The sequence below is a fragment of the Ambystoma mexicanum genome, chromosome 12 (genome assembly GCF_040938575.1).
Source record: "Ambystoma mexicanum isolate Mex_15411 chromosome 12, UKY_AmexF1_1, whole genome shotgun sequence".
In the NCBI taxonomy this organism is placed as follows: Eukaryota; Metazoa; Chordata; class Amphibia; order Caudata; family Ambystomatidae; genus Ambystoma; species Ambystoma mexicanum.
This window is the reverse complement of record NC_090936.1, coordinates 1,070,802,817-1,070,827,610: the sequence shown is the minus strand read 5'-3', so window position 1 is coordinate 1,070,827,610 and position 24,794 is coordinate 1,070,802,817. Positions and strand designations below refer to the sequence as shown.

General features: G+C 46.7%; 1 protein-coding gene across 1 annotated transcript in view; it reads left to right on the top strand.

The window, feature by feature from the left end:
- EXOC4 (exocyst complex component 4) overlaps positions 1-24,794 on the top strand; it is a 2,700,837-nt gene that overhangs the window by 629,464 nt on the left and 2,046,579 nt on the right. The window contains exon 8 of the mRNA XM_069629625.1: positions 251-396. Coding sequence (XP_069485726.1) covers positions 251-396 — 146 coding nt within the window. The remainder of the gene's footprint in view (positions 1-250; positions 397-24,794) is intronic.

Genomic DNA, 24,794 nt, shown 5'->3' with positions numbered 1-24,794 from the left:
GCAGTTGTGCGTCAGTAATATTCTGTGAGGAAAAGCATTTATTTTTTCCTGAGATTTGTGACTTCTATCCCTTCAGCTGCTCTCTCTCATGTACCACAGTGCCCTTTCTTTGGTTTCAGGTCAGGGTGTTTATACATCGTCCGTGCTGTGCCTGATACCTACATTTTAGGTACTTCGTAAAGGTTTGACCTATAAACCGTCGATCTCCGTTTTGTACACATGTCCTTACTCGGCATTTGTCTCCTCCCAGATGCTGCTGACCGAATACCTGGATATGAAGAATACACGGACATCTTCGGAACCCTCTGCTCAGCTCAGCTACGGCAGCACAGGCCGGGAATTTGCAGCCTTTTTTGCTAAAAAGAAACCTCAAAGACCTAAAAACTCCCTCTTTAAGTAAGTACAAGATAATAATTACAGGTGAAACCCTCTTCCAAGTGATGCATGATCAAAATAATACGCGTTTATGCTAATTAGAACACATTTGGCCACTGGCCTTTAGTGCACACATTATTGGAAAAGACAAATGATAAAAGAGCAAAAAATAAGCAAAGAGCAAACCAGATCATTTGATTTGTTATGGCATTTAGAACGCGCCTGTACACAAGTGATTCTAGGCGCGAATTTGAAGCCATATCAACAAAGCTGTCAAGAAGCATGCCATCAAACACGCTTTTAAGGGCCAGTGAAAGAGGCTGGGGCTATCGGGTAAGATAAAAAACAAATGATACAAAAGTATTAACGTCTGCTGGGCCAATGCAGCTTGTCATTTAGGCCACACTAAACCATTTCAGTGGTCATTACCTACTGCCCTGGTAATAGTTCAAGAGTGTTTAAAAGTCAGTCCTGTGAGCTCGTCACTATCTCATCGGAACTGGAGGCGATTGAGGTGTCCACGTTCCACAATAACAGTCCTTTCTTCAGTGTACTCCATTTGTTTCTTTGGGTACTTAGTAGACGTTTTATGCTATTTGGTGTAACTGGACCTGGGCCCACTTTGTTTTGTAACTACACCAACCTGTTTTTTTCAAGGTGCATCTCAGTTAACCAAGAAGCAATTTTTTTTCTGACATTTTTTAAAATTGGTTTTACATTTTTTTAAACTTCTTTTTATTAAGTTTTTCAAACAAAGAAAATAGCGTGAGTACACATTAGCAGTAGGAGGCTTAGCAGCGAGAACATAATACATGACATTACATTGGCAGTGGATCTCTGGACATGTGGAAGGGATTAGCTTGATGCTCCATCCGGCCTTTCAAAGTGTCAGAGCTCCCCCAGTTTCTTGGCACTTTACCTATTCCTCCCACTTTCCCCATATTTTCATAAACTTCCGGGGGCACCCCCTTGCTGTATAGATTCGCCTTTCCAGGGAGACGCATCTAGCCATTTCATTGGACCATCAGTGAATGCTTAACTTGTCCGCTGAGCCCCAAGTGGTTGCCGTTAGTCTCTTCCCCATCCCTAGCGCCACGCCCAGAAATGTCTTTTCATATTTGGTGAATTCAGTTTTTCCCTATTCCCAATAGAATGAGTTTGGGGTCTCTTGGGATTGAGGTGCCCATTATTCAGTAGAGGCTTGATAAGCACGTTGTCCAAAATTCCTGCAGCCCCCCACATTCCCAAATCATGTGGTAGAAGGTGCCCTCTGACATCAGTGCCTCCGCCCATTCTTCAGCTTCTAGTGTCCCCAAGTCCTGCTCCCATTTTTCTTTAAGGTGGGTGAGTTCCTTAGAACCAAAGGAGTTGATTGCTTGATAGAGGGCGGAAATCACCTTGGAAGGGATACGATGTGGGAGGGTGTTTGTCTCCAGGGGGGAGCACGCAGGTATTTCAGTGAGGCTCTGAAATTGGGCCTGATAGCATGTGTAAGTTGGAGGTACCTGAAGCCGTCTATAGGCGATAATCCGTGCATTGTTTTCAGCACTTCAAAGTCTGTCAACCGTCCATCGTGAACAATGTCTGCCAGGGTGGTTATTCCTTTCCTTTCCCAGGTGTCAAAGTGGCCCATTCTCTGTATCTCGGGGGGAGGTATGCATTATGCCATAAAGGTTGGATCAGGGTTGGTCTGCCCTCCCAGCCTATGTGTCTATGTATTTCCTTCCAGATTTGACGGATGTGAAGGGATCCCCTCGCACCCCCTTTAGATTCTTCTTGTCATTGTACAGTATGCATAGGGGGGCGGGAGGCCTGTGTTTCTTGTTTTGACTCTCATGTGTGGGAGTGTTGGGTGCCCATGCAGCCATTCATTTGCCACTCCTGCCTGTGCAGCCCAGTAATATATCGGGATATCGGGCAGTCCTATACCCCCTTCTCACACCGACTGGTGGCGTGTTCTGAGCGCGATGCAGGGTTGTTTCCGTCCCCAGAGTAACGTACGTAGGGACTTATTGATGTTTGTGAATGTTGCAGCCGGGATTGGGAGTGGGGCGCTTTGGAGGGCGTACAGAAACCTTGAGAGTGCCAACATTTTGAAAAGTGCCCCTCTGCCCAGTATTGAAAGTGGGAGAGAATGCCAGTGGGAAACATCGTTCACAAATTTATCCATTATTGGGTGCAGGTGTAGTTTGAGGAAGTAGTCTGCTGTTGCGCTTATCCGTATACCCAGGTAGGTAAAGCTCAATATCGAGACAGAGTATGGGCAGGGTTCTGGGATTGCTTTGTCCCCCCCTTGAACAGGGAAATATATCGTTTTTTGTGTATTTACGCAGAGTCCCCCAAAGTGTTGGTATTCCTCCAGTGTCATGGTCACTATCGGGCAGGAGATTCTTGGTTTGCTTAAGTAGATCAGGAGGTCGTCTGTATATAGTGAGATGCGTACCTCGCCCCCCGTTGGCCAAGCGAACCCCGTCCATTGTGTATCAGTGTGTAGCCTAATTGCCAGAGGTTCAATGGCTAGAAGGAATAGTAGCGGCGAGAAGGGTCAGCCCATCTAGTCCCCCGGCCCAGCGGGAATGTCCTGGATGATTTCCCGTTGACCCGCACAGAAGCTTCGGGGAGGGTGTAAAGAAGCTTGACCCATGCAATGAATTGGTGCCCAAATCCCATACGGTCCATTATATCCCATAGGGCATCCCACCCCACCGAATCAAAGGCTTTTTAAAAATTGACCGCAAGGAGGGCCATCAGTGCTGGTATTTCAACCGCCCGGTCGATGGCCACCCGGACCCTGCAGAGGTTCATTCGTGTAGATTTATCCGGCATGAATCTGCACTGATCCGGGTGGACGAGGGTCCTGATCACCCCGAGCAGCCTGTTTGCTGGGACTTCAGCTAATATTTTGGCTTCCCCGTTAATTAAAGATATGGGCCTGTACGAGGCACAGTATTCTGGGGGTTTCCCTGCTTTGGGGATCACTACAATGTTTGTTCTTCATAGATCCGGGGGGAGGCTGCCCTGTTCTCTACTGCGGAGGAACATGATATGTACGTGTTTTGTTGTTATTTCACTCAGTCTCTTCCAGATCTCTACTGGAAAGCCGTTGGGACCAGGGGTCTTCCCCGTCTGTAGCTGTGAGAGGGCGTCCCCTATTTCTTCTTCAGTGATGTCTGTGTCTAGTCTTTCTATTTGTGATCTGGAGAGTTGGGGGGAGAGTTGGGGGATCGTGATCAGATCTAAAAAGTGTGGTCTTCTTGGTGTGGATTCCTCTGCTGGTGGGTGAGTATAGCTGTTCATAGTAGTTTGCGAAGGCTCTTCTATATCGGAGTCGCCCGTTAGTATTTCCCCCACCTGGATTTTAATGGCCTGTACTTGACCCTTGCTCTGTTCTCTTCTTTCTAACCAGGCCAGGGTCATTTCCGGCCTTATCCCCCCCCCACTCATATATCTGGCTGCGAACCTGCCACTGGGCAGTCCGGCGTTGTCTAGGGCCCTCTCTTTCAGAATTGCTTGGGCTGTCACCACGGCATCTTGCGCCTCACCGGTTCCCTGTTCTAGCAGTTGTTCTTCCCGCCGGGTTACTTGGGTCTCTGCTTCAGTGATTGCCTTGTTGTGTCGCCTGCGATGAGCCTCCCCACGCAGAACTGTTTTGTATGCTTCCCACCTTACTGCTGGACATGGGACTGCCTCCTCATTTAGGTTGAAGTATTCCGACGTTTTGTTGGTGACCCCTTCCATTATCTCCGGTAACCCCAGATAATAAGCATTTAAGCGCCAGGAGGATTCCCGCCTATGTTGTATCCCTTTAAGTTTGATCAGTAGGGGGGAATGAGCCGAGATCCCTCTTGTCAGGAATACTGTGGATAGTAGTCGGTGGGCAATATTCTTTGGGTTAAAGATATAGTCCAGTCTGGAGAGGGGTCTATGTGTGTTGGAGTAGAACAAATAGCCCTTGTCTGATGTGTGGATTGTCCTTCACGTGCCAAATAGCACCATTGCATCAGTGAAGGTTTGCAGCTTGGTTGGGGGTCTGCAGCCCTGTTGCCCCTGTGTGTTCTATCCTGAGCGATCTCCATGACCTTGTTGAAGTCGCCACCTATTGCCCACAAGTCCGCCCGCTCCTCTAGCATTATGGTTTGGAGCTCGGTGAGGAGCTCTGCCATCAGCGTGGGGGGGTGCGTACACTGTGATAAGGCCCCAGGTCTCCCCCCACATCTCGCCGAGTCCCACCACAAACCTGCCCAGAGGGTCCGATCTTACTCTTTTGGTCTCAAATGGGACTCGTTTATGCAAGAGGACCATGACTCCCCTGGAACCTCTGGAGAATCCCATGAGATGTGTGTGCGGGTAGCTGGATTTCCCGAAGAGGCCTCTGGTAGTACCTATTAGATGTGTCTCCATGATAAATGCGACGTCTGGGGTGTGCCGGTTAAGGCATTGGAGTACCAGTTTTCGTTTTATACCCGACCCCAAGCCGTTCACATTCCAGGTCAGCAGAGAGATCTGTCTCATTTGTATTAGGTCTGCGTGTTTCCTGCAGTGGGGTGATTTTGGAGGATGTGGTGTGGCTTCAGTATCTGTCTTGTGTGGTGCCTTGCTTTGCTCCGGGCCATGGTGGCCCTTTATCTCTCTCACTGTACTTCCGCTTTGGTGTACTGCATATGCAAACCATAAAAGTGTTAACTGTGAACTTAAGGCCAGGTCAGTTTGTGTGCGAGTGGGAATGCATATCCCACTAAGGGTAACCTTCCAACTCCTCTTACATCTGTGGCGAGGGGTGGTTGCGGTTTGTTGTTCCCCTGGTTCGGGGTGCTTTTTGTGTTCTTGCGCCTCTTCCCTTGATAACTAGAACTCCTAAACTCCCCCCACCCTGCACCCCCCCCAACCAGAAGCACTTGTCGCCCAAACCAAACAAACCATAAAACTAAATTGTGGGGGTGGTCAGGAGGACCTACTGCCCCGATTCGTGTAACCTTTAGCTGCTCTGGGTTTAGTAGAGAGTCTCCCCTAAGAAACAGAAAGAAATGGGGGGGGAAGCGCGCCCTTCTCCTCATCCCCGCCAACGGCTGCCCAGCTTCAAAGTCTCTTTCCTGGTTGTTTTGAGCCTTGCTCTGCGTAGTCGGGTTTTCATGTGGGCTCCGTTTCAGCCTGTATCCCGGTCTTCCCGTTCATCACGCAGGGTGGTGTGGGTGGCTCCGGCGGTTGACTGTCGCTTTCGATGTTCTTGCGGGTGTGCCCCCTCTTGGGTTGTAAGGGCGCGGGGCGAGAGGACCTGTGTTTCAAGCCATTCCCAGGTCTCCCGTGGGTTATGGAACACCTGGACCGCCCCGTTGTAGTACAATTTGAAGGTTGCTGGGAAAATAGTGCGTACTTAATGCCCAAGGACGTCAGCTTCTTTTTGACAGTCGTATGATTGCTGTGACTTCTGGACCTCCCTCGTGTAGTCATGGAAGAAGCCAATCCGCTTACCATTGTAGGTGATCGGGCCGGTCGCTCTCGCCATCTGGAGGAGTGTGTCCCGGTCTCTATAGTTCATGAGTTTAGCAATCACTGTGCCCCGGGGAGCCCCGGGAACTGGTCTGCCTGTCGGGACCCTGTGTGCTCTTTCAATAGAGAAGAATTTTGAGTTTTTTAGGTACCATCGGGTCCGCTAACCAGTCCTCTAGGAAGAGTTCCATTTAGGGTCCCTCTTCTTTCTCAGGGAGGCCAAGAATGCAAAGGTTGTTGCGGCGGGACCTTCCCTCGCTGTTCTTAGCTCCGTTTTCCAGGACAGTGATTTTTCGCTCCATCTGTATCAGGCGGTCCCCTAGGTTTTTAACAGTGTCCTCCGTGTCGGATATTTGTTGTTCTGTGTCCCCTACCCTAGATGTTAGATTCCTCAGGTCCTGTCTCAGGAATGACACTTCAGAGGCTAGGCCATTTATTTTTGCCTCCACCGAGGTCCGGGAGTCGCTGATAACTGCCATGATGTCTGTGAGTGACAGCATCAGGACCGTGCCCCCACTCATGGCATCGTCCTCCGCCTCACTTATCGGTCTGGGGACCTTTGCAGGGGTACTCGTTGTGTATTTATCATTTTTTTTTATTCTGCATCGCCCCTCCGCGGGGTAGGTCCTTCCCCATTTTGGTCCCGCCGCAGCTCCTCCCCTCAAGTTGTTCTCCGGGTCGTAGGTCGTTGTGTCCTGGCACCCCTATGATGTCTGGTCTCTGTTTATCTTCCGTGTCCAGATGGTGCCTCATTCAGGGTGTGTACCCTTTCCTGAGGCCTGTTTTGCCGGTGTTTCCCCCGTCGGGTTGTTTGCAGGGCCGTAGGCCGTTATGTCCTGAATCACTGAGGTCGGGGGGTGACCCTGTTTGGGGTCTGTTTCGCCAGTATTCCCCCCTTCGAGTAGTTTGTTGGGTGCGGGTCGCTGTGCCTTGCTTCGGTGTCTAGAGGGTTCCCTGTCTGGGGTGTGCCCCCTATCTTCAGGTCCGTATTGTTGGTGTTTGTGCCTGCGTGGGCTGATGGAAGCAGGTCCTCCTGTGTGACCGGGGCCTGTCGGGGCCAGGGGCGGTGTGTCAGATAAGCCTGTGCTGCTGGTATGTCTGACATGCGCTGCTGTGATATCCCCGGGTCGGCATATCCAATGCCCCAGATTTGTGCCCTGTCTGGAGCGCAAACCAAGTGTCCCACGGGTATGGGGTAGTCTTTGCCCTCGCGGGTTACACCAGTGTTTAGCTGCTTGGGCCGTGGGCCCAGTCTACTCCCCCCGCGGCCACCTGTAGGTGTGGTTGGCCCCCTTGACGTACCTTCATGGCTTTCAGTTGTGCCAGCGGGGCACCCCTCGACCCGGGTGCCCAACTGCTTGCACACGGTGGGCCACGGGGAGCCCCGTGTAGTGGCGGTCTGCCGATGCATGGTGGGCTGCTTGTGGCTCTGCAGTCACGGGTCTGATGTGCCGCTCAAAGCCACTGGTGAGGGATGGGCAGCGCTGTCTGCTAGTTCGGATTTACCCGCTGGAGCTGCAAGATCCTCCGGTTTTGTCGCCTTGGGGGGGGGGGTCCCAGGAGCCCTGGGATCCCCCTTTTTTCTGAACTTTTAATGACCTTTCCTTTTTCGTTGATCAAAGACTGAAGTTTGTTGGAGGTAATATGAGGCACATATATTTTTTCCGTTGCAGTTTGTCGTCTAGTTGATATTCTATTCTGCGCTCTTAATTCTGTGTGCTGAAAGACAAGTTGGAGGAGACCTCTTTATTGCATTTGGAGCTTTGTGGAGAGCTCAGGGTTGGAACAGCTATCTTCTGGTATACACGTTATTAGTTGTGTTTTTTATTTGGCTAGGTCTCAAGCAGCAGATAATGTAGTCTGTTTTTTTGCATTTGTTGTGTCCTTTGGATCATCCTATAGCTTGAGTCACTAAAGTGCAGCGGGTATTTGGACTGTTTGGGGTAATTGAATTATTACAGAGTACCTAATTTGTAGCCAAGAGAGGAATATGCTCATGAATTCCCCATTCTGAAAATTAGCCTTGGTTTTATTTCTTGCATTTTGCCACATTCCTTTCTCATTGGGTGTATACTGTGTTGCACACGTTCCACCTTTATGAAGGGCTTCAAGTAACAGGGCTTGCGGAGGAGAATATGTACCTGGGTTATGGGCTATTCCCAGTGTCAGTGTGGCATCTGTGCTTATTTGTTAATGTACAGGCTTAAACCAAAGTGTTTCCCTGAGTAAAATTTAACTGGCTCAGATCTGGGCTAATTAAATTAATTGATCTCTTATAACACGCTTAATCCCAGGGACCAGTCTCTTGCTCCCCCTGAGCTATCTTCCCAGCTCAAGATGGACATAGCCTATTCATGTGGGAGCTCGTAGATTCCATAGCGGATTTTGTTTGTATTTATTAAATTTATAGAGCGCTTTACGCCAAAGCGCTTTACATTACAACAACAAGAATACATTAGAATAAATTGGAAGCATAATTGAAAAACATGAGGCAAACCATCAAAAGCAATATGTACAACAATTTACCTAGGACTGTAAAAGAGGTAGAGAGTTCCAGTCTAGTGGGGCAAGGAGCTGAAACGAGAACGGGCACGGGGAGGTGGGGGAACAGTGAGTAGGAAGAGATCAGTAGATCAGTGGGGGCGAGAGGTAGCATAGAATGAGGAGAGAGGAAAGGTTGGGGGGGGTGAGATCAGCAAGAGATTTAAAGACGAGACATAAGAAGTTCCATTTAAGTTGAGAATGGAAGGGAAGCCAGCCAAGATAAAAGAGCCAGGAAAAAATGGAATTGTGAGGAGAGAGAAGACAAAGGGTACGGATAGTAGAGGGATTTGAGGGGAGCAAGATGAGGGCAGGGTGGCCAAAGAGGAGAGTAGAGCAATAGAAAAGACAAGAGAAGATGAGGGAAGAGATTAAGATCAATAATTTGTTGATCAATGGCCCCATCCTTCCCTTATCAAATCACTCCTTTCCCACAAGACTTCTGTTCCCCACACTCATATTGGATTTACAAGACTGCACTTTTAGCTGAGGACCTGTTGCAATTAGTGGTGGCGTCGTAGAGCCCACATCACTGAAGACCCCTTGGGTCTTTGACTTCTGAGACTTCATATGTTCAGTGCTAGCTCTTTCTCGGTCTCCATGCACTGCATCCCCCTGATTCACCTCTCAAGGACTCCTTGGATAGGACTTTGGGAAACTGCTGTAAGTGTTGAAAGTTCTAGGAGAGGTTTAGACTGGGCAGCTGCCTTGTACAGATCAGCGATTTGTTTGTGTGAATGTCTTTATAATTAGCTAGCTCTATTGTAAGATCTGGAAGCTAGGCTAGCTGAGTGTCATACCTAACCCCAACTGACTGCTTTATTCTACAGTTGGGCCATCGTAGCTTTCTGGCTTTCTTGGCTCTTTTGAGGTACATCCCATGATAGGGCTTTAATTACTGGCCTTGTACTGTCACTCCCTTTTTATCAGCTGATTATTTCAACACACATGCGTGCCAAATGCACAAGTGGACTATGCTTAAGTGGGCAGGCACCCTTGCAAAGCACAGTGCCAGCAACACCTTGAGCTCAGTACCTGGTTGCAGTGATCCAACTTGCTAAAAACGACACAACATTTTGGACCCCATGGCCCTCACTCCACCTCTCCCCTATATAGGAACTATTCTTCCCTGCAATAAAGCTGTGATGTGGCTAGTGGCTGGTGGATAACAGTGTATATGGTGAACATAGCACAGTGCAGAGAGGCCGTTGTTCACCAGAGGGACTCGAATAGTGCTCCGTTCTCTACATGTGTGGTGTTTTCCCTGTGGAGTGTTGTTTCAGACAATTAGGGATACAGAGTGGGGAGGGACCTCCAGCATATAGGTACTGCAGTAGGTATTTAGAGCAGAATCAAAAGTGAAGCATGGCAAGCCACACCACCCAATGGCGGTCACTTCCACCTAATACAGCTTGACCCATCAGACAGCAGAGCTCCCGCTATCGGAGGACTGGCCAGAGCGAAATTCTACACGGATCAAAGCTTATGTTTTAGGAGCAGAAACTAAATGAGGCTGTGTATCTGTCATCACCAGGTAAGCAGCAGCTACAGATGGGGTACAAGGAGCCAAGTCAATACAAAGTGGGCTGCAAAGCTAATTTCCACATGAGATGTCAACTGAAATGTAAACTGTACCCTTTTGCCCATTCCATCAGGTCTGTTCTACTTTGCATGTCTTCTAGATGTGGTTGAATGCTCCTTTATGCACATTCCTAAACACAGAGTGATGTCCTATCAGTAAATTTATATAGAACCAGTTTGCCTGGAAAGTCAAAAGTTGCTCATTTTAGCTGTTGGTGTCAAGGTACCTAGGCCATTCTTGGCTACAGTCAGGACCTAAATAACTTCCAGGAGCTTTTATCTCCATTTATATAACATTGTTATTCACATAAAGGTTTAGAGCAGAGGCTGTGTTGCACTGAGCAGTTCAGCTCCAGCTAGAATGTTAACATGTGTCCCCCAATCCACCAAACTCCATTTCTGTTCTTAAAGGACATGGACACAAGCATGTTGCCCTTCTGGCCTCCTATGCTGGAGTGGAATGGAGTAGAGTAGGATTGTACCTTACCCAGGGGCCGCTGCTGCACTAATTGTCTGATAATTTGCAGGTTCTCATATTCTCCCGTGGCTGGGGAAAATCATGGGGGTGTGGAATCTGGGAAGAGAGATACAGTTCTTGGTCAGCAGGAATAGAGAACAGGAAGCCCAATGTTGCCTCTTCAAGGCAGTCATTGCCTCAAATTGATATATTAAAATGTTCCCAATAGGACTGCATGCTGGTGCCCATGGCCTGTACACAATTGTAGAGTTGTGGGATAAGGAGCTCTGTAATATGTTCTACCTCTCATTGGCATGTACCTCAGTCAAGCTGCCGTACCAGAGCAGGGCGGGTGCCTTGATTGATGCCAGGGTGCCGCAAACCATTCTCTGCTGCAGCACTGGCATGCTAAAATGTACATTAAACTTGTAGACGCTTACCCCGCGTGCTAATCTGCAGAAGATCCCGTCCATAGGGTGGTGTGACAAAGTCACTTTAGAGAGGTGAGACGGTAGGTCCATGGAGAATTAATGTTCTGGACCACCTCCTGTTCTGCTTTGGTGACCCTGCAGGCAGTATACAAGATGACCATCGTCGGGAAGCCATGGAGAATTGCTTGCCTCATTCCAAAATGGCAGAAAGCCCCTATGTTCCTCCGGTGTGCAGAGTCGTTGCCTGTACCACAGACTAAGTAAATTCACATAAGGATTTTTTGGTCCAATAGGGTTCTCGCCCATCTGAGGTCCCACTGCAGATTGCCATACAGCTGACATATAGTCCATGAAAGCCCCATTATAGTTATGTTTTTAGGAGTTCTACCATGCACTGGTGCCATTTGCATGATGTCTATGCGCTCTGTCGCATCTGTAAGAGAATGGTTGAGTTTGGTTATGGGGAGCAGATGCAAAATGTTAGATTGGTTTGCTCTTGTGTTGATGGGTGCATACCTGAAGTACCCTGAGCCTTGTGTGCAGGTGAATTCCCAGGTGTTTTAGGTCGCGTGTGTGTGTGTAAGTAAATAGGAAACCTTGTGTACCCATTATGCTAGGATGCATTGACTGGGGATGTGGTATGTAAGTATGTTGGAGAGGTGTAGTATTCTGTTTGCCGTCTGTTGGGGGTACCAAAAGCCATGTGCAAGTGGCTTGGCTGCTTTGATTTAGGGCAGAACTTGAGTAGTTATTGGGCAGAGTTAGCAAAAGGTTGTAGTAGGTCATTGGGACTGAATATGGTTTCATTGACCAGTCGCATCTTGGTGTGGTAAATGGTGATGCTCTATGGGTAATGCCCATGTATGAGCTGGCACAGAGGGTGGAATACTGTCGTGTGACTGATGTCTGGTATTATTTTTCCTCTTTGGATTTATTGACTAAAGACGCAAGACACCCCCATACCTGAATCTTTGATCAGTATAGGCGCAGAGTTATCTAGCACCACTGCAGGATTTAGTCCATCGTTGACACGCGTCTCCATTATTTCCCGTGGAGATTGAGGTTTGACGACATCCTCCACCTTTTGACATTTCGGAGTGGTTGCAACAGAACCATCCGTCTCCTGAAGAAGGTCGCTTATATTTACCGGCTTAAATTAGGGGCCTATTGTGACGACCGAAACATATGTTGAGTTACAGCAAATAAGCAGGATGCGATTTGTTTTTGTATTAACACTTACTGTAATCACCAAGAGGTGTTGAAATCTATGTTAATATATTGGTTCTAGGTGGTCTGAGTACCACAAGTGTGGAATATTGACATGTATAGTGAGAGTGTGAATGAACGATGGAATGAATGGTGGTGTTTAAATGGGGATGTTGAGAACAATAAATATTTGTGTAAATTATTTATAAATAAATATATATATTTTTTGACAAGGCCTGGTATTGTTTAAATGTGTACAGATCTTCTGATCTCATTTCGCCCAGGTTCCTTTTTGTTGTTCCATTATATTTAGCCTGAAGAACCTGTGGCAGTAAGGCAATCCCTATTTTGAAACTTGGTATTATTTGAGACAGTCATGAGCAAAAGCAAAATTGAGTCTTGTCAATAATTCAGGGAATGCCACTCCGGCTCACCTCCATTACAACCTAATTCACGCCACAAATGGTGAGACGATGCTGTGGGTTCGGGTCTAATTTGCTGGTTTGTGTAAACTGCAGAGGAGCTTCTGGTGGATGGGTGATGTCTTTAGTCGACTAGGCAATGAAAAGCCATGTCTTTAGTGTTTTCCTGAAACTGAAGCGTAGCTGAATTGTGTGGATTTCCTTTGATTGTATGTTATAGAGTGTGGGCGTATGTTGGAGATAGCTGATCCTCTGTGCCTCTTTCTGGAGTATCAGATAGTCTCGATCAGTACATCGTCACTGCATCCCAGTGTCCGTCTTAGTTGATAATGGATGATCTTTGCTTTAATTAATTCAGCTTCACGGTACTGAAGAGCTCTGTGAGCGATGCAGAGTGGATTGTTTCTTTTTCTACATTTTCTACTTGAAGCCAGTGAGAGAGCCCATAGTACATAGTATTGTGTGTTGGATACTATGAAGTCCTAGTACTAGTCTTGCTGCTGTGTTCTGCATGCTTTGTGATTTGTTAGTGAGGAAATCCACAATACTGAGATATCAAAGCTTTTGGCATAGTCCATTATTGATAACACCAGAGATATATTAGGAAGGGTACTGTGCGTGAACATGAGGAATGGCATCATCCATCTGACTAAGCAAAGATGGTTGAATCTTTTCTTTACTAAGGTAATGATGTGTAGTTCCAAAGGCAGTCCATTGTTCAAAACAATCCGAAGTTTCTTAATTGCTTTTGATTACAGGCAGCTACTGTGGTAGGTCATAAACAGGAAAACAAAAGAGGTGATGGCTGGAAGGTTTAGAATTCATCTCAACCTCTGGCATTGCTCTGGGCAACCCTCCAGACCATCGTTCTTTGCCTGCCAAGCCATTAGAAGAGGGGAACGACTATGTGCAAATCAGCCTTGGTCCCACCCCAAAAGGGGCAGTCCAGCCTGTACCGCTTGGTGAAATCCCTTCTGCACAAGATCACAAGCATCCCCAAACATGTTTCGGCCTTGTTGGGCCTCATCAGTGAGGAGCAGCTTGGGTCTCTATGCTCAGCAGGTACGGGGCCCATGTCTGGGCATACCCGTCCAACTCTGTGACTACAGCAAAACAAGAGTTGATGGCTGGAAGGTTTAGAATGAATCTCGCCCTCTGGCATTGCTCTGGGCAACCCTCCAGGCCATAGTTCTTCGCCTGCCAAGCCATTACAAAAAGGTCAGAGACAGGAGACCGACAAGAGGATATTTTTGTACGTATTTCTTTATTGATCATTTTAAAGAAAACCTAATTATCCCCAATTACTTTGGTGTAAGCCCTAAATTACAAAACAGGTGCTCATCAGGATGTCTTATTAAAATATCTGTCCTCTTTCTAAACTATATTCTAACCTATTTCCATCCTACCACTTACGAAAGATTGAAAGAAAAGTGAGGCTAAGACCTAGCTTAGTCTAAGGGCTAATTTACCCTTATCAAACATAGTGATAGCTGGTTTTCTGACCCCCACAACGTTCAGAGTCTCTTAGAACTCCCTGCTGTGTAGACTTGCCAAATTAAAGTTTAGAAATGAAAACAAAAGAGCAAACAATTCCTGGTATTGGTGTACCACACAGTCCTCTTCAAGTAGTCCAAAACGTATCCCATCTCCTGGGATGTAGTTTTAATACATGGATATGTCGGAATGTCCAAGGACAACAATAAACAAGTTCACTTTGCATGGCTTGGATTTTGTTTGTCTGTAGTCTTAGAGCGGCTTTGGGCATGTTCATCCCTGCACTATACTTTCCCTTTCTTATCCATTTCTAGGGTTTTTGTTCTCCCTGCCTCGGGTGGGCCATACACTTGATCACTCCGCTTCCGTCATATTATTTCACTATCTTGCAGATTCTTTCTATTCTTAGCCCTCAGTGGGCTATGGGCTCCCTCACCCCGGGTTGGTTTATTCTGTCCCCTTACAAGCTATGATTTATAATACGCCTGTACACAAGTCTTTCTGGCTTTTCTCTGCCACCAGTGGGTTCTTGGCTTGTTTAGCCTGGTTTCCCTTCTCTACTGCAGCAGAAGTCGTGGTTGGCATTGGGATCTCTAGCCATGGTGGTTCTGCGGCTTTGTTTACTCTTCGGTTTGTGCTAGTGTTTCAGTGGTTCTTTGGTTACCCTTTTGGTACTGTAGTGTTTGAGCGTCAGAACACCAGTACCTCTGGTGAAGTTGCGCGGTGCGCTTCCTGCTTCAGCCACCCAATTTCCTGGAGGTACCCGCCTTCCTCTAAGCTGCTGCCGTGCTCGCCGAGCTTTTGTTCTCCGCCCAGCAACCCTCTGTCGTGGTTTTCCTTCCTCTGTTAGAGGGTCCGCCTAAGTCATCTGCATCGCTGCGCAGGCTTGCTATCCAGAAGTCCTTCGTCTGGATGTTCTCTCCCGGATTTGCTCTTCCACCCGGGTACTGATGAGAATCCATTGGTAATCAGCATGTTCAGGAGTCTGGAGCGAAACTAGGTCTGTCACCAAGCCATCCACCTTAAAGGGACCCTGCCTATTAAGGACAGAATCAGAATATACACAACAAACACTTGAGTCTGGAACGGAGATGGAGGTGCGGTGCAACCATGACTTTGGTATTCCTCATCTTCAGAGAGGAGTCCCCACCAATGGGGTCCCGCTGGCCCGGCCTCCTAGGCAAGGTTTATGCGTAGTGGGCTTGCCTCCCTAGTCCCAAAGCGGATGGCTCCCCTTTTGGGAGAAGGGATACATTCTCTGGATTCGTCACACTACTCATTAAAATAGGCCAAGGTATTAGTGCTCCTGGTACAGCACTGGATCAAGCAATCATGATTTCTACTTTGTCCGGACTGAGTTTTAGGTTAGTAGTCATCCATGCTCTCACTTGAGAGATAGTTGGTGAGGGGAGTGTTGTCATTGTTGTGGGTCCTTTTGAAATGCATTTGTGTGTTGTCCGTTTAGTTTCAGCAGGTGAGTCCATGCTTTTTGGTGATCTTCATAAGTGAGTCTGTGTACATATTTGAAAGGAGTGGGAATTGGCTCAATCCTTGCAGGACTTCACTAGTTCTGCATCAGTTGGAATTAAAATGGAGAGGTCAAATGATGTCTGTTCTATAGGTGAGGATAATACCTCATCCACTCTGGTATGGTTTGGCAGGCCCACTTCTTCCAGTCTCCTTACTATTCATACGTGATTGACCATGTCAAAGGCTGCTGAGATAACTGAGTGCGAGAGCAGAGATGGTGAAAGAGGCTGCACTGATTTTAAGGTCATCCTAAATGGATGCAGGTGGGCCTCATTGTTCTGAAACCTACATGTGTTTGATCTAGGTGTTGGTAGAATCTACATGTTAAAGGATATGGCTGTATGGATAGCTTTCCAGGATTTTAGTTGGGTTTGATAGGTTGGAGGTTGGTCAGTGGCAAGTGCGGTCAATCCTGGTTTCTAGCATTCTTAAGGGGTGGGTTAATGGGAGCTGTTTTGAAAGATCGCCAAACAATTCCTGTTTTCAAGGAAGACTTCAACAGTTTGCGAAAAAAAAGAGCACTGGCGTTTCTTACATGGTTATGTTTTTATAGATGTTCGGGGTGGCCAGACAGCCAGATTTGTTTCTTTCTTTCATCGGTTATTTGAAGTCTGCCTTCATAATTGGCTTGAATTGGTTGACAGATCAGGTTGTGATTGCGTTGTTTTAAAAGAATTAATGTAGCTGCAAGTATCAGTATGGCTGCATATGGGGATTAATACAGATTTTCCATACATTTGTTACAGAAAGTCATGATTCTATTAAAGACTCGGAGGTGAAAGATTATGCTCTCACTTCTCTTTACTTACCCGAGCAGCAGTTCAACCAAACATGAAAAACAAATCACAACAAGAAACTACAAATCCCAACAAAACTATAATATTTGTAGTCCGTTTTTCATAGGTTGTTCAAATCACATGACTTCACTGTCCAATTACATTCCTCATATCCTCTACAACTCTCTGTCCTCATAGTCTGCCCTCTTTCTTTTGCTGAACGATCATCCAAACTTGCGCCCCAACTGGTAGACGACTTTAACTTCACCTTGCTGGCCTCTTAAAGCGTTGTCTTCTGCTCTGTCCCTGCTGAAACAAATATAAACCATAACTAATCTCATCAGGAACAGGTGGGCAATTGCATAACAAGAACATTACTATATCAAATACAACATCACATTATTTCCTCAGATACCTTATGTACATATATTTATTGTAGCGATTGAAATTGGTTGGAATAATCTTTCGCCTCTGAGTCTTAAATAGAATCATGACTTTCTGTAACGAATGTATGGAATATCTGTATTCTATGTCAAGACTCAGAGGCTCAGATTATGCTTGTTTAAAGCTTACTTACCACCAACGACGCTACTTGTTCCACTGGTCTAAAATAAACATTCTTAAACGTTCCCTCATTAGACCAGTCTGCCGCCTTCAGAATATCTTCTAGGCGGGCTCCAGCCATAAAGGCAGACGACGCCATAGCACCTCTTGCAGAATGTGCTCCAAACTGACCTACATCTATGCCTGCCTCTGCCATGCACCACCTTACCCATCTAGACAATGTGGCTGATGCTACTGCTTTAAAAGGCTTTCTAAAAGCTATCAGCAATTGATATTCCCCATTAGGTCTCACCCTATTCTCTGTCTTCATACACCAGCATCTAACCGGACACAATTTAGGTTTCCCCGGAAAAGCCATATACTCAACCGATTTAATGTTTGTCTTTGTTCTCTTCTCTATATAAAATACTACTCCTGAAGGTGAAAAGGATTCCCTATTTACATCTAAAGCCTTCACATCAGGCACTCTCTTGCATAAAATCAAACATAGAAAAGTAGTTAACTTACCCCATAGCGCTTTCCTAGACAAATACTCATTGTCTGGCTAAGTCTCAAACATCCTTAACACCACACTCACATACCACAAATGTGAATATCTAGATGTGGGTGGCCTCATACATCTGATCCCTTTCAGAAGCCTACATACCAGGGGGTGCTCGCCTACCAGCCTACATTTGATGTACCCATGACCGACCGATATTGCAGATCTATAATTGTTAATGGTCCTGTAAGCCTTCGCCTGAGCCGCCTGTGCTGCCAAAAAATTCACTATGTGCATTACATCTGTTCGTACAGGATCAAGCTTTCTCCCCACACACCAATCACTCCACTTACTCCATGCCACTCTGTAGGCTTTCCCGGTAGCTGGGTCCCATGACTCCCTAATAAACTCCTGAGCCGTCCATGAAAGTCCTGGCTTAGACCAGTTTTTCCTGAAAACGCCCATGCTATCAGGTTCAAGTTCCCTTACCGTACCAATGAGTGAGTTTCTCCTGATGGATTTAACAATATGTCTTCTCTGCGTGGAAACTGAATTGGAGCCTCGTAAGACAACTCCAGAAGGTCCAGAAACCAAGCCTGACCCCTCCAGTCTGGTGTCACTAGAACCACCATAGCTTCTTGTCGCCTGACCTGTGCCACTGGACGCGCTATCATGGCGAACTTCGCTGCCATCGCCTGTTCTGATGTCGCCATTTCGCCCAGTCTGGTATCCAATTTCATTAAAATGGACCTCCTCCTCTCAGTGGCCAGCGCCCTATTAGCGTTACCCAACAGACAGAGGGTCCTCTGCGCCCAACCAGCCACAATGTCCGGATCCATGGGCTCCTTCTTAGCTTTAGCTTCCTCTGCCAGCTACCAGATTTTTATAATGGGCCCCAACATGTCTAACACTTTATCCTGACAGGACCTCCATCAGTGGCGGCTGCTATAATAGGGCGGAGGGGCGACGCCCCCCACAGAAAGCAGAGCAGAAGCAGTATGAAGATTCAGAAGAATCTCTTCTAGCGTTCGAAACTTAGCCAATTATTTTTTAATATCCCCCAGTATATTAGTCTTGCATTCTGGCTGAATCTTCCTGCATTTAACAGCGTGGGCCGCAGGGGTGCTGTGACAACAATACAGTATTACATTGTTGTCCATATTAAAACTTCTACGGGCGTCGGGCCGGCTGCCACAGCGGGGCGCGTCCCATTTTACGCCGCTTTTTCACTATAGTAGAGTGTGTGGAGCTCATAGCTCCACGCACTCTACGTAAGCCCTTGAATTCGTCAGCTGGCGGGGTGCTTGAGGGGTGGCCCCGCCAGTATCAAATGTGCGCAAACAGCGCATTGAAGATTCCCTCCCTACAGTAATGTCATGCATTGGCTGGCAAACAGCCAATGACATTACTGTATTGGTCCACGCTGCTCTCCCACTTCCGGTCCTTGTGGGACAGGCTGGGCACAGTGGCGAGGAGGATATGGGATCCCGAGGCACCAGTGCCCCCTGCGTCAAGGAGCTTTGGGATGATGTGACTAGGGCTCAGAGACTGCGCAGAGCGGGCCCGCCGGCAGGGGGCAGCGAGACCTGGTGGCAGTGGCGTAGGGGTGAAGGTGGGCTGCAGGAAGGGGGCTGTGGCAGCCTCTCAAGCTCTTTGCCTATTCGCAGATCATGTCACTGGTGCGGAGGGGCCACAGACCGACAACCACTGGAACTACGAGAAGGTGCACAGCATCAAGGTGGGTGCATGCATGGTCGCCATAGCTGGCAAGACATGTTATTATGCTGTGCTGCTTTACTGTGCTGCTGCTGAATTTTCCGTTTCCACTGAAGTTTAATGGACGCGCACCCTTCTAGAAGGCCGGTCACAGTGTCACTCACAACTTTAAAAAGAAGAGAGGCACGCATTTCATCAACTGTTGCTAGCTTACAGTATGGGAGGGGGCACTAAAATGCGTGTCAGCGATTTGGGGGGTGGGTGTGCCTTTAGTTGTCACATACCCCTACAAATATGTTAATTTTGTTTAGATTTGCATTCCAGGGAAGCGCCTGGAGGCGCGCTTTAGACGCGTTCCGTGTTCGAGGTTTCTCTTGTTGTCAGACTGTTCTCTTGTACTTTAGCTGAACAGTGTCCTTTGGGGAGGGCATTTCCCGACCTAATTTACCTTCGGCTGCTAATAATATGGAGATTAATTTAGGCGCGCGTGTTGTTTTTTTTTTGCATAACGACGCTGGTCCTGCGTAGTAGATAGTAGAGCGCTTTGGGGCAGGGAATGTGTGCATTTGGGGGTCCTCCCATGCCCCCCGTATACTCTGTGGGTGATTCCAACATCAAATAAGCGTAGTTTCTTTTACTCAAACTCTATTGGCCAGAAAAGTTGGGAGGCTTGAAAACGCGAGACTCCTTTGCTGCCTGCCCCTGCTTTTAGTGCAGATTTCAACCCACGATAGTAAGAATATTCAGTTAATTGAGTGATGGTATTCAGGGTAATTTGCGGCAGAAACAGCTTGTGTAGGGCCATATCTTTGATCTGAGCGGGCAACCCGGCCAGGAACAAGGGAGAAACAACGGGGTTTATTGCACACCTGCAAGATTCTCACCTGTTTTTAATTAGATAGATTTTAAAAGCAGAGACCCCCTCTTTCTACGCAGTCTGCATGTTTGGAGATCACTTGATGTAAACAGACACATTGACCCTTCTGTCCAAGATCACACTGTTTGCTCAGTTTGGGTAGCTGCGATTGGAATAGAGTCCTGATTTCACAGTCCACAACTGCTAGACCACACGTATTACAGCTTTTTTAAATATCGTGTGTCTTGGTTTTCAGCAACCTTTCACTCGAAACAGGAAAGTGTTAACTTCACAGTATGACAATAAGTTAGAAACAGGAATTACGCTTTTTAAGTTCAATTCACCATTTTCAGACATTGTCGCTTCTTTAGCTAGCCGTATTGCTGTCCCTTGAATTGTTACTAAAATCTGACCCAAAGGACTGATTTGCCAAAAATGCATCTTTCTTGCAAAACTCCCAAAGTGAGCCTGCCTCTGTACCATAGTACCAGCTATTCTCAATACAAGCTGCTGTAAAATACACCATCACACTTGTACACGTAAGAATAATGTACCACCATTAGTATGTGAAACCTAATGCTTTGTCATATTTTCGGTGCACATTTTGGAGGCCATTCCCCAAAAATTTTCCCGGGGGTAGAACCTACCCCCTCCCCCCCGCACCTCCATTGGGTGGTGTGGTCTCTCGCGCTGCGCACGCTCGCTCAAACATTCCCCTTGGGAAATGTACACCCCACCAGCTTTTAAACTCACCAGCCACCACTGACCTCCATGCTCTGTCATTGCCCCTCTTCACGTCCCTGCCATATCTGCCCAGGAACGTAAGAATCCTTTCATCAATCTCTGGGGTTTCAGCTACCCCATTCAGGACTTTTGGTCTTGGGCATTCCGCCTTCAGCTTGCTACTTGCTTGTCTGCTCAACGGTGCCCTCAACCGTCTCCTGATATACTCCGCAATCTTTTCTGGAGGATCCCACTCCTTGGACCTTGGATGCACCAGGTCATCTGGATCAAACTGGGTCCTCCTCTTCCCGCCTGCCTTTTTTGCTGTTGGGCTCCCATTCATCCTCATCTGGAAGGACTGAGGCTCCTATGAACTATATACCTCAGATTTTGACCTGCTCCTGCAGTAATCATCCTCCGACTCACTCGAGCTCGTGGCTCGTCTTGTCACGAGACCTCGCCTTCCTTTTCCCCGCTCTGGATCTGCGAGGTGAACCCGGGGGGGGGAGGGGGCGTCTGGGCGCTACAGTCCCTGCGGGTTTTACTCTTACTTCCCCACCTCCCCTTTTTCCTGTGCGCAGCGCCTTGCGAAAAAGCAGCCAGGTCACGTAAAATGCCCCTCTCCCTATGGCCTCTTGGCACTCTCCATTCTTTGCACCGCATCACTCATGCGCATGCTGCTTACGTGAGGACCTTCTGATCCTTCTGAGTAATCACTCATCCTGTGCCAGTGCCGTGTAAATATGTATGCATATTGGTCTGCCCCCGTCAATTATGCTTATTTGTAGCTAGGCGAGTCTCGTGCTATTTTAGCAGTTTGTCTTGAGACTGAGCCCGTCAATGGGATATTTACCAATATCCTTTACACTTTTCCCTCCCCAGTCAGGCAGTGTAATGAGGGGTTTATATAAATTTACCTGGGCTGGGTCCTTTATACGAGTCTTGGCCAGCAGAGGCTGAAAGCCCATCACGCTGCCTATGTTCTGCCACCAGGTGGCGCCTGTATTCCAGACAAGTGCGCCGCTTGTTCACTGCCTCTAGCGTTGTCCAACTCCAATAATCTCCGTAGTTGATAGATTCTATATCAAGATTATGCTGCTGCCTCTCTGAAGTGTAAATTCGCAATGGCGCCGGAACCCGAGAGTCCTGTTGCGCCCTTACGAATTTCCGCCTCAAAGTGCCTCCTATCGAAGCCCCGACGCCGGAATTCCTAATCCCGTCGCGTCCCCAAGCGGATATGCTTCACCACCGTCCTACGCGCTGCTCCCTTCACGTTCGCGCTATATTAACTGTAATCACTATAAAATTCCACAATACACAATTAAAGAAAATTGAATTCACTTATCTCTCTTGGTTGCTCGAGCAGCAAAGAAAGGGGACGGACTATGAGGACAGAGAGAGTTATAGAGGATATGAGGAATTTAATTGGACAGTGAAGTCATGTGATTTGAACAACCTATGAAAAACGGACTACAAATATGATAGTTTTGTTGGGATTTGTAGTTTCTTGTTGTTTGTTTTTCATGTTGTTTGGTTGAACTGCTGCTTGAGTAAGTAAAGAGAAGTGAGAGCATAATCTGAGCCTCCGAGTCTTGACATAGAATCTAGCCACAGCAATCCATGTAGCTGTGCATAGAATTAATCTCACTACAAAATGATGTTGAACTAGTTGCCCCAATCAGTCTAAGTGTGCTTAAGAACGAGTATTGTTGTAACATGAAATTAATTTATCTTCAGCAAACAATCTAGCTTTCCATAGGTCTGTCTAGATCCAAATTGAATTAATCCAGTGTCCAAATGAAATGACTATATCTACGAAATGAAATCAAACTAATTGCGATAGTCAATGTAATTGCATAGGAATAGCTGCACTATAACACTAGATGAGCATAAAGAACACATCTTTCTACAAAATGAATGAATCTAGCAAATAAATAAACAAATCTAGCTGCAACAAACTGTTTGAACAAAAATTGTATCTACCTGTTCACAAAACTAAACTAGCAGTGCATACAGTTCATCTTCAGCAGTCGGTCTAGCTAGCTATGCATATATATTGCTGTGGATTAAAAAATAAACTAGTTGCACGATGAAAATGCCTATTCAGTGAATTGATATAGCTGAAAACATAAAATCCATGCACCTTCAATCAGTCTAGCTGTGGATAGGATATGAATCTAGTTACACAAATGACTAATTGTCATTCAATCTAGTTTTGTATGAAATCGATCTAGCTGTACATTAAAGTAAGCTGCAATATAGTAGTGCAGAGCAGGATGCAGTGGAGCACTGTCCCTTACCTGGCATTAGGCCAGTTTGCTGGCATAGGGAGATGACTGCTGCAGGACTTGAGCGCCACGCCAAACAGGCATCGCCCTTTGCAGGCTATCAAGAGAAACATGGGTGTTTTCCACAGTGCAGGTTTTGTGACCCCCACCCCCTCCAATGTAACACCTGTGGTTGCAGAAGGTGGGAGCAAGGCCGAGAAAGGGGGACTCGCCTAGAAGATGGCTACAATTGAGCTGCAGGTGTACAGGATATTGGAAAGGCCCAACACGAAGAGGGCAAAACAAGTACATCCATCTTAGATTTAGGTTTAGATTGGGTGTTTTTCCACCCTACTTATGCAGTTTAATAAACACCCTTGAACCGTGATTACTTTTGTCTGTCTATTCTTGATACCATGCGTTCCTCACAGTGACCACTGTAAGGAAGCCATGGTATCAACAGTAAGATACAAGTGACCACAGTTCAAGGGTGTTGCTTGAACTTGCACAAGGGTATGATAAACGCCCATCTAAACCAAAATCTAAAGATGGGAGCACACAACAACCATCAAACAATAATGCAGTCCTTTTGGAGTCTTGTCAAAATAAAAACCTATACTAAAAAACCTATTGCCATTCCTCACCACTAATTTTCAAATACTGTGGGCTAATGTTCATGAAAAAGAAAAGTGTTCCCAAAATATGTCAGGATGCTCGAGCCGCTGGCCTCTCTTCACCGAGTTTTCAGCACGGTGCAAGGCGTGTCACTTGAGCAAAACAGAAGGTGCTGGTGCGTCGTGGATTGGCCCTGTTGGGTTTAAATTATTTGAGTGCAGTTCCTTGGTCCAATCCTATTTAGCCACAAAGGTCATTCTAACAATATTCAATCGTACAGAACAAGGAACACCTTGTCATCACCTGGTCTTTCAAAAAACAGAGTTATATTACTGAAAAGACAATAAAATCACCAAGAAAAGAGAATAAATAAATGGAATTTGCATGTTATAATTGCAAAAAAGGGGGAATGTAGAGAAATTGTATATAGTGAAGTCCAACATATAAAGGTGCATTAAAACAACATTAGCATCAACAAATACACATTCCTGGACATAAACATAAAATACATACATGAAAGATCATGAATTCAAAGCAAAATAAAGAAAGAGTAGAGCATGGAGAAAGACATATATCAATTTCACGCTCAGTTTTTCCGTACAATCGGAAACGAGGCTTATTATTTTACAAGTTTACAGCGGAAACCCACACACTCTGGCTTCTGCGGCACAAGGATGCAGTTCTATTTTCCCAGTTCAGGACCTTCTGTGTCCATGTCTCTTTACTTCTTGCAAGTCTCTTGATGCAGAGGGCCTGCTGTACCAAAAACAACACGCAAACGTTCTTTTCCTTTTAACAGTATTCAGCTTGGGTGTTCACCCTGGATATCCCCCTCTTCCAGGCTCAGATCCCTTTCAGAACAAGGCTCAGAGAATTATTTTTCAGGTGACTCACAGTTCGCACTGGATCCCCCTCTGCCGGGCTCAGATCCCTTTCTTTTGTTCAATTAGTCTCCCTCAGCCGGGCTCAGACCAATTGTGATGTACATTAAACTATCGAAGACTTTCGAATGTGCACAGGGTTTAGCTTGACCCGTTGCATGAACCACTTTGATCTCAATATTTCTTTCTCACGCTCAGCATCAGTTGGATACCTAACAGACTTTCGAATGAGCACCCACGTGGCGCCGGACCATGCTATGCATGATATCTTTTCATGGCCTCCCAAGGTTAAATTATAAAGTTCAATTACTTCATTTGGCTTCCAATTGTATTTGCTTCGCTCATCCCACATGCCTCACACACTGTTCTCTTTATACAATGTTGCCGCTTG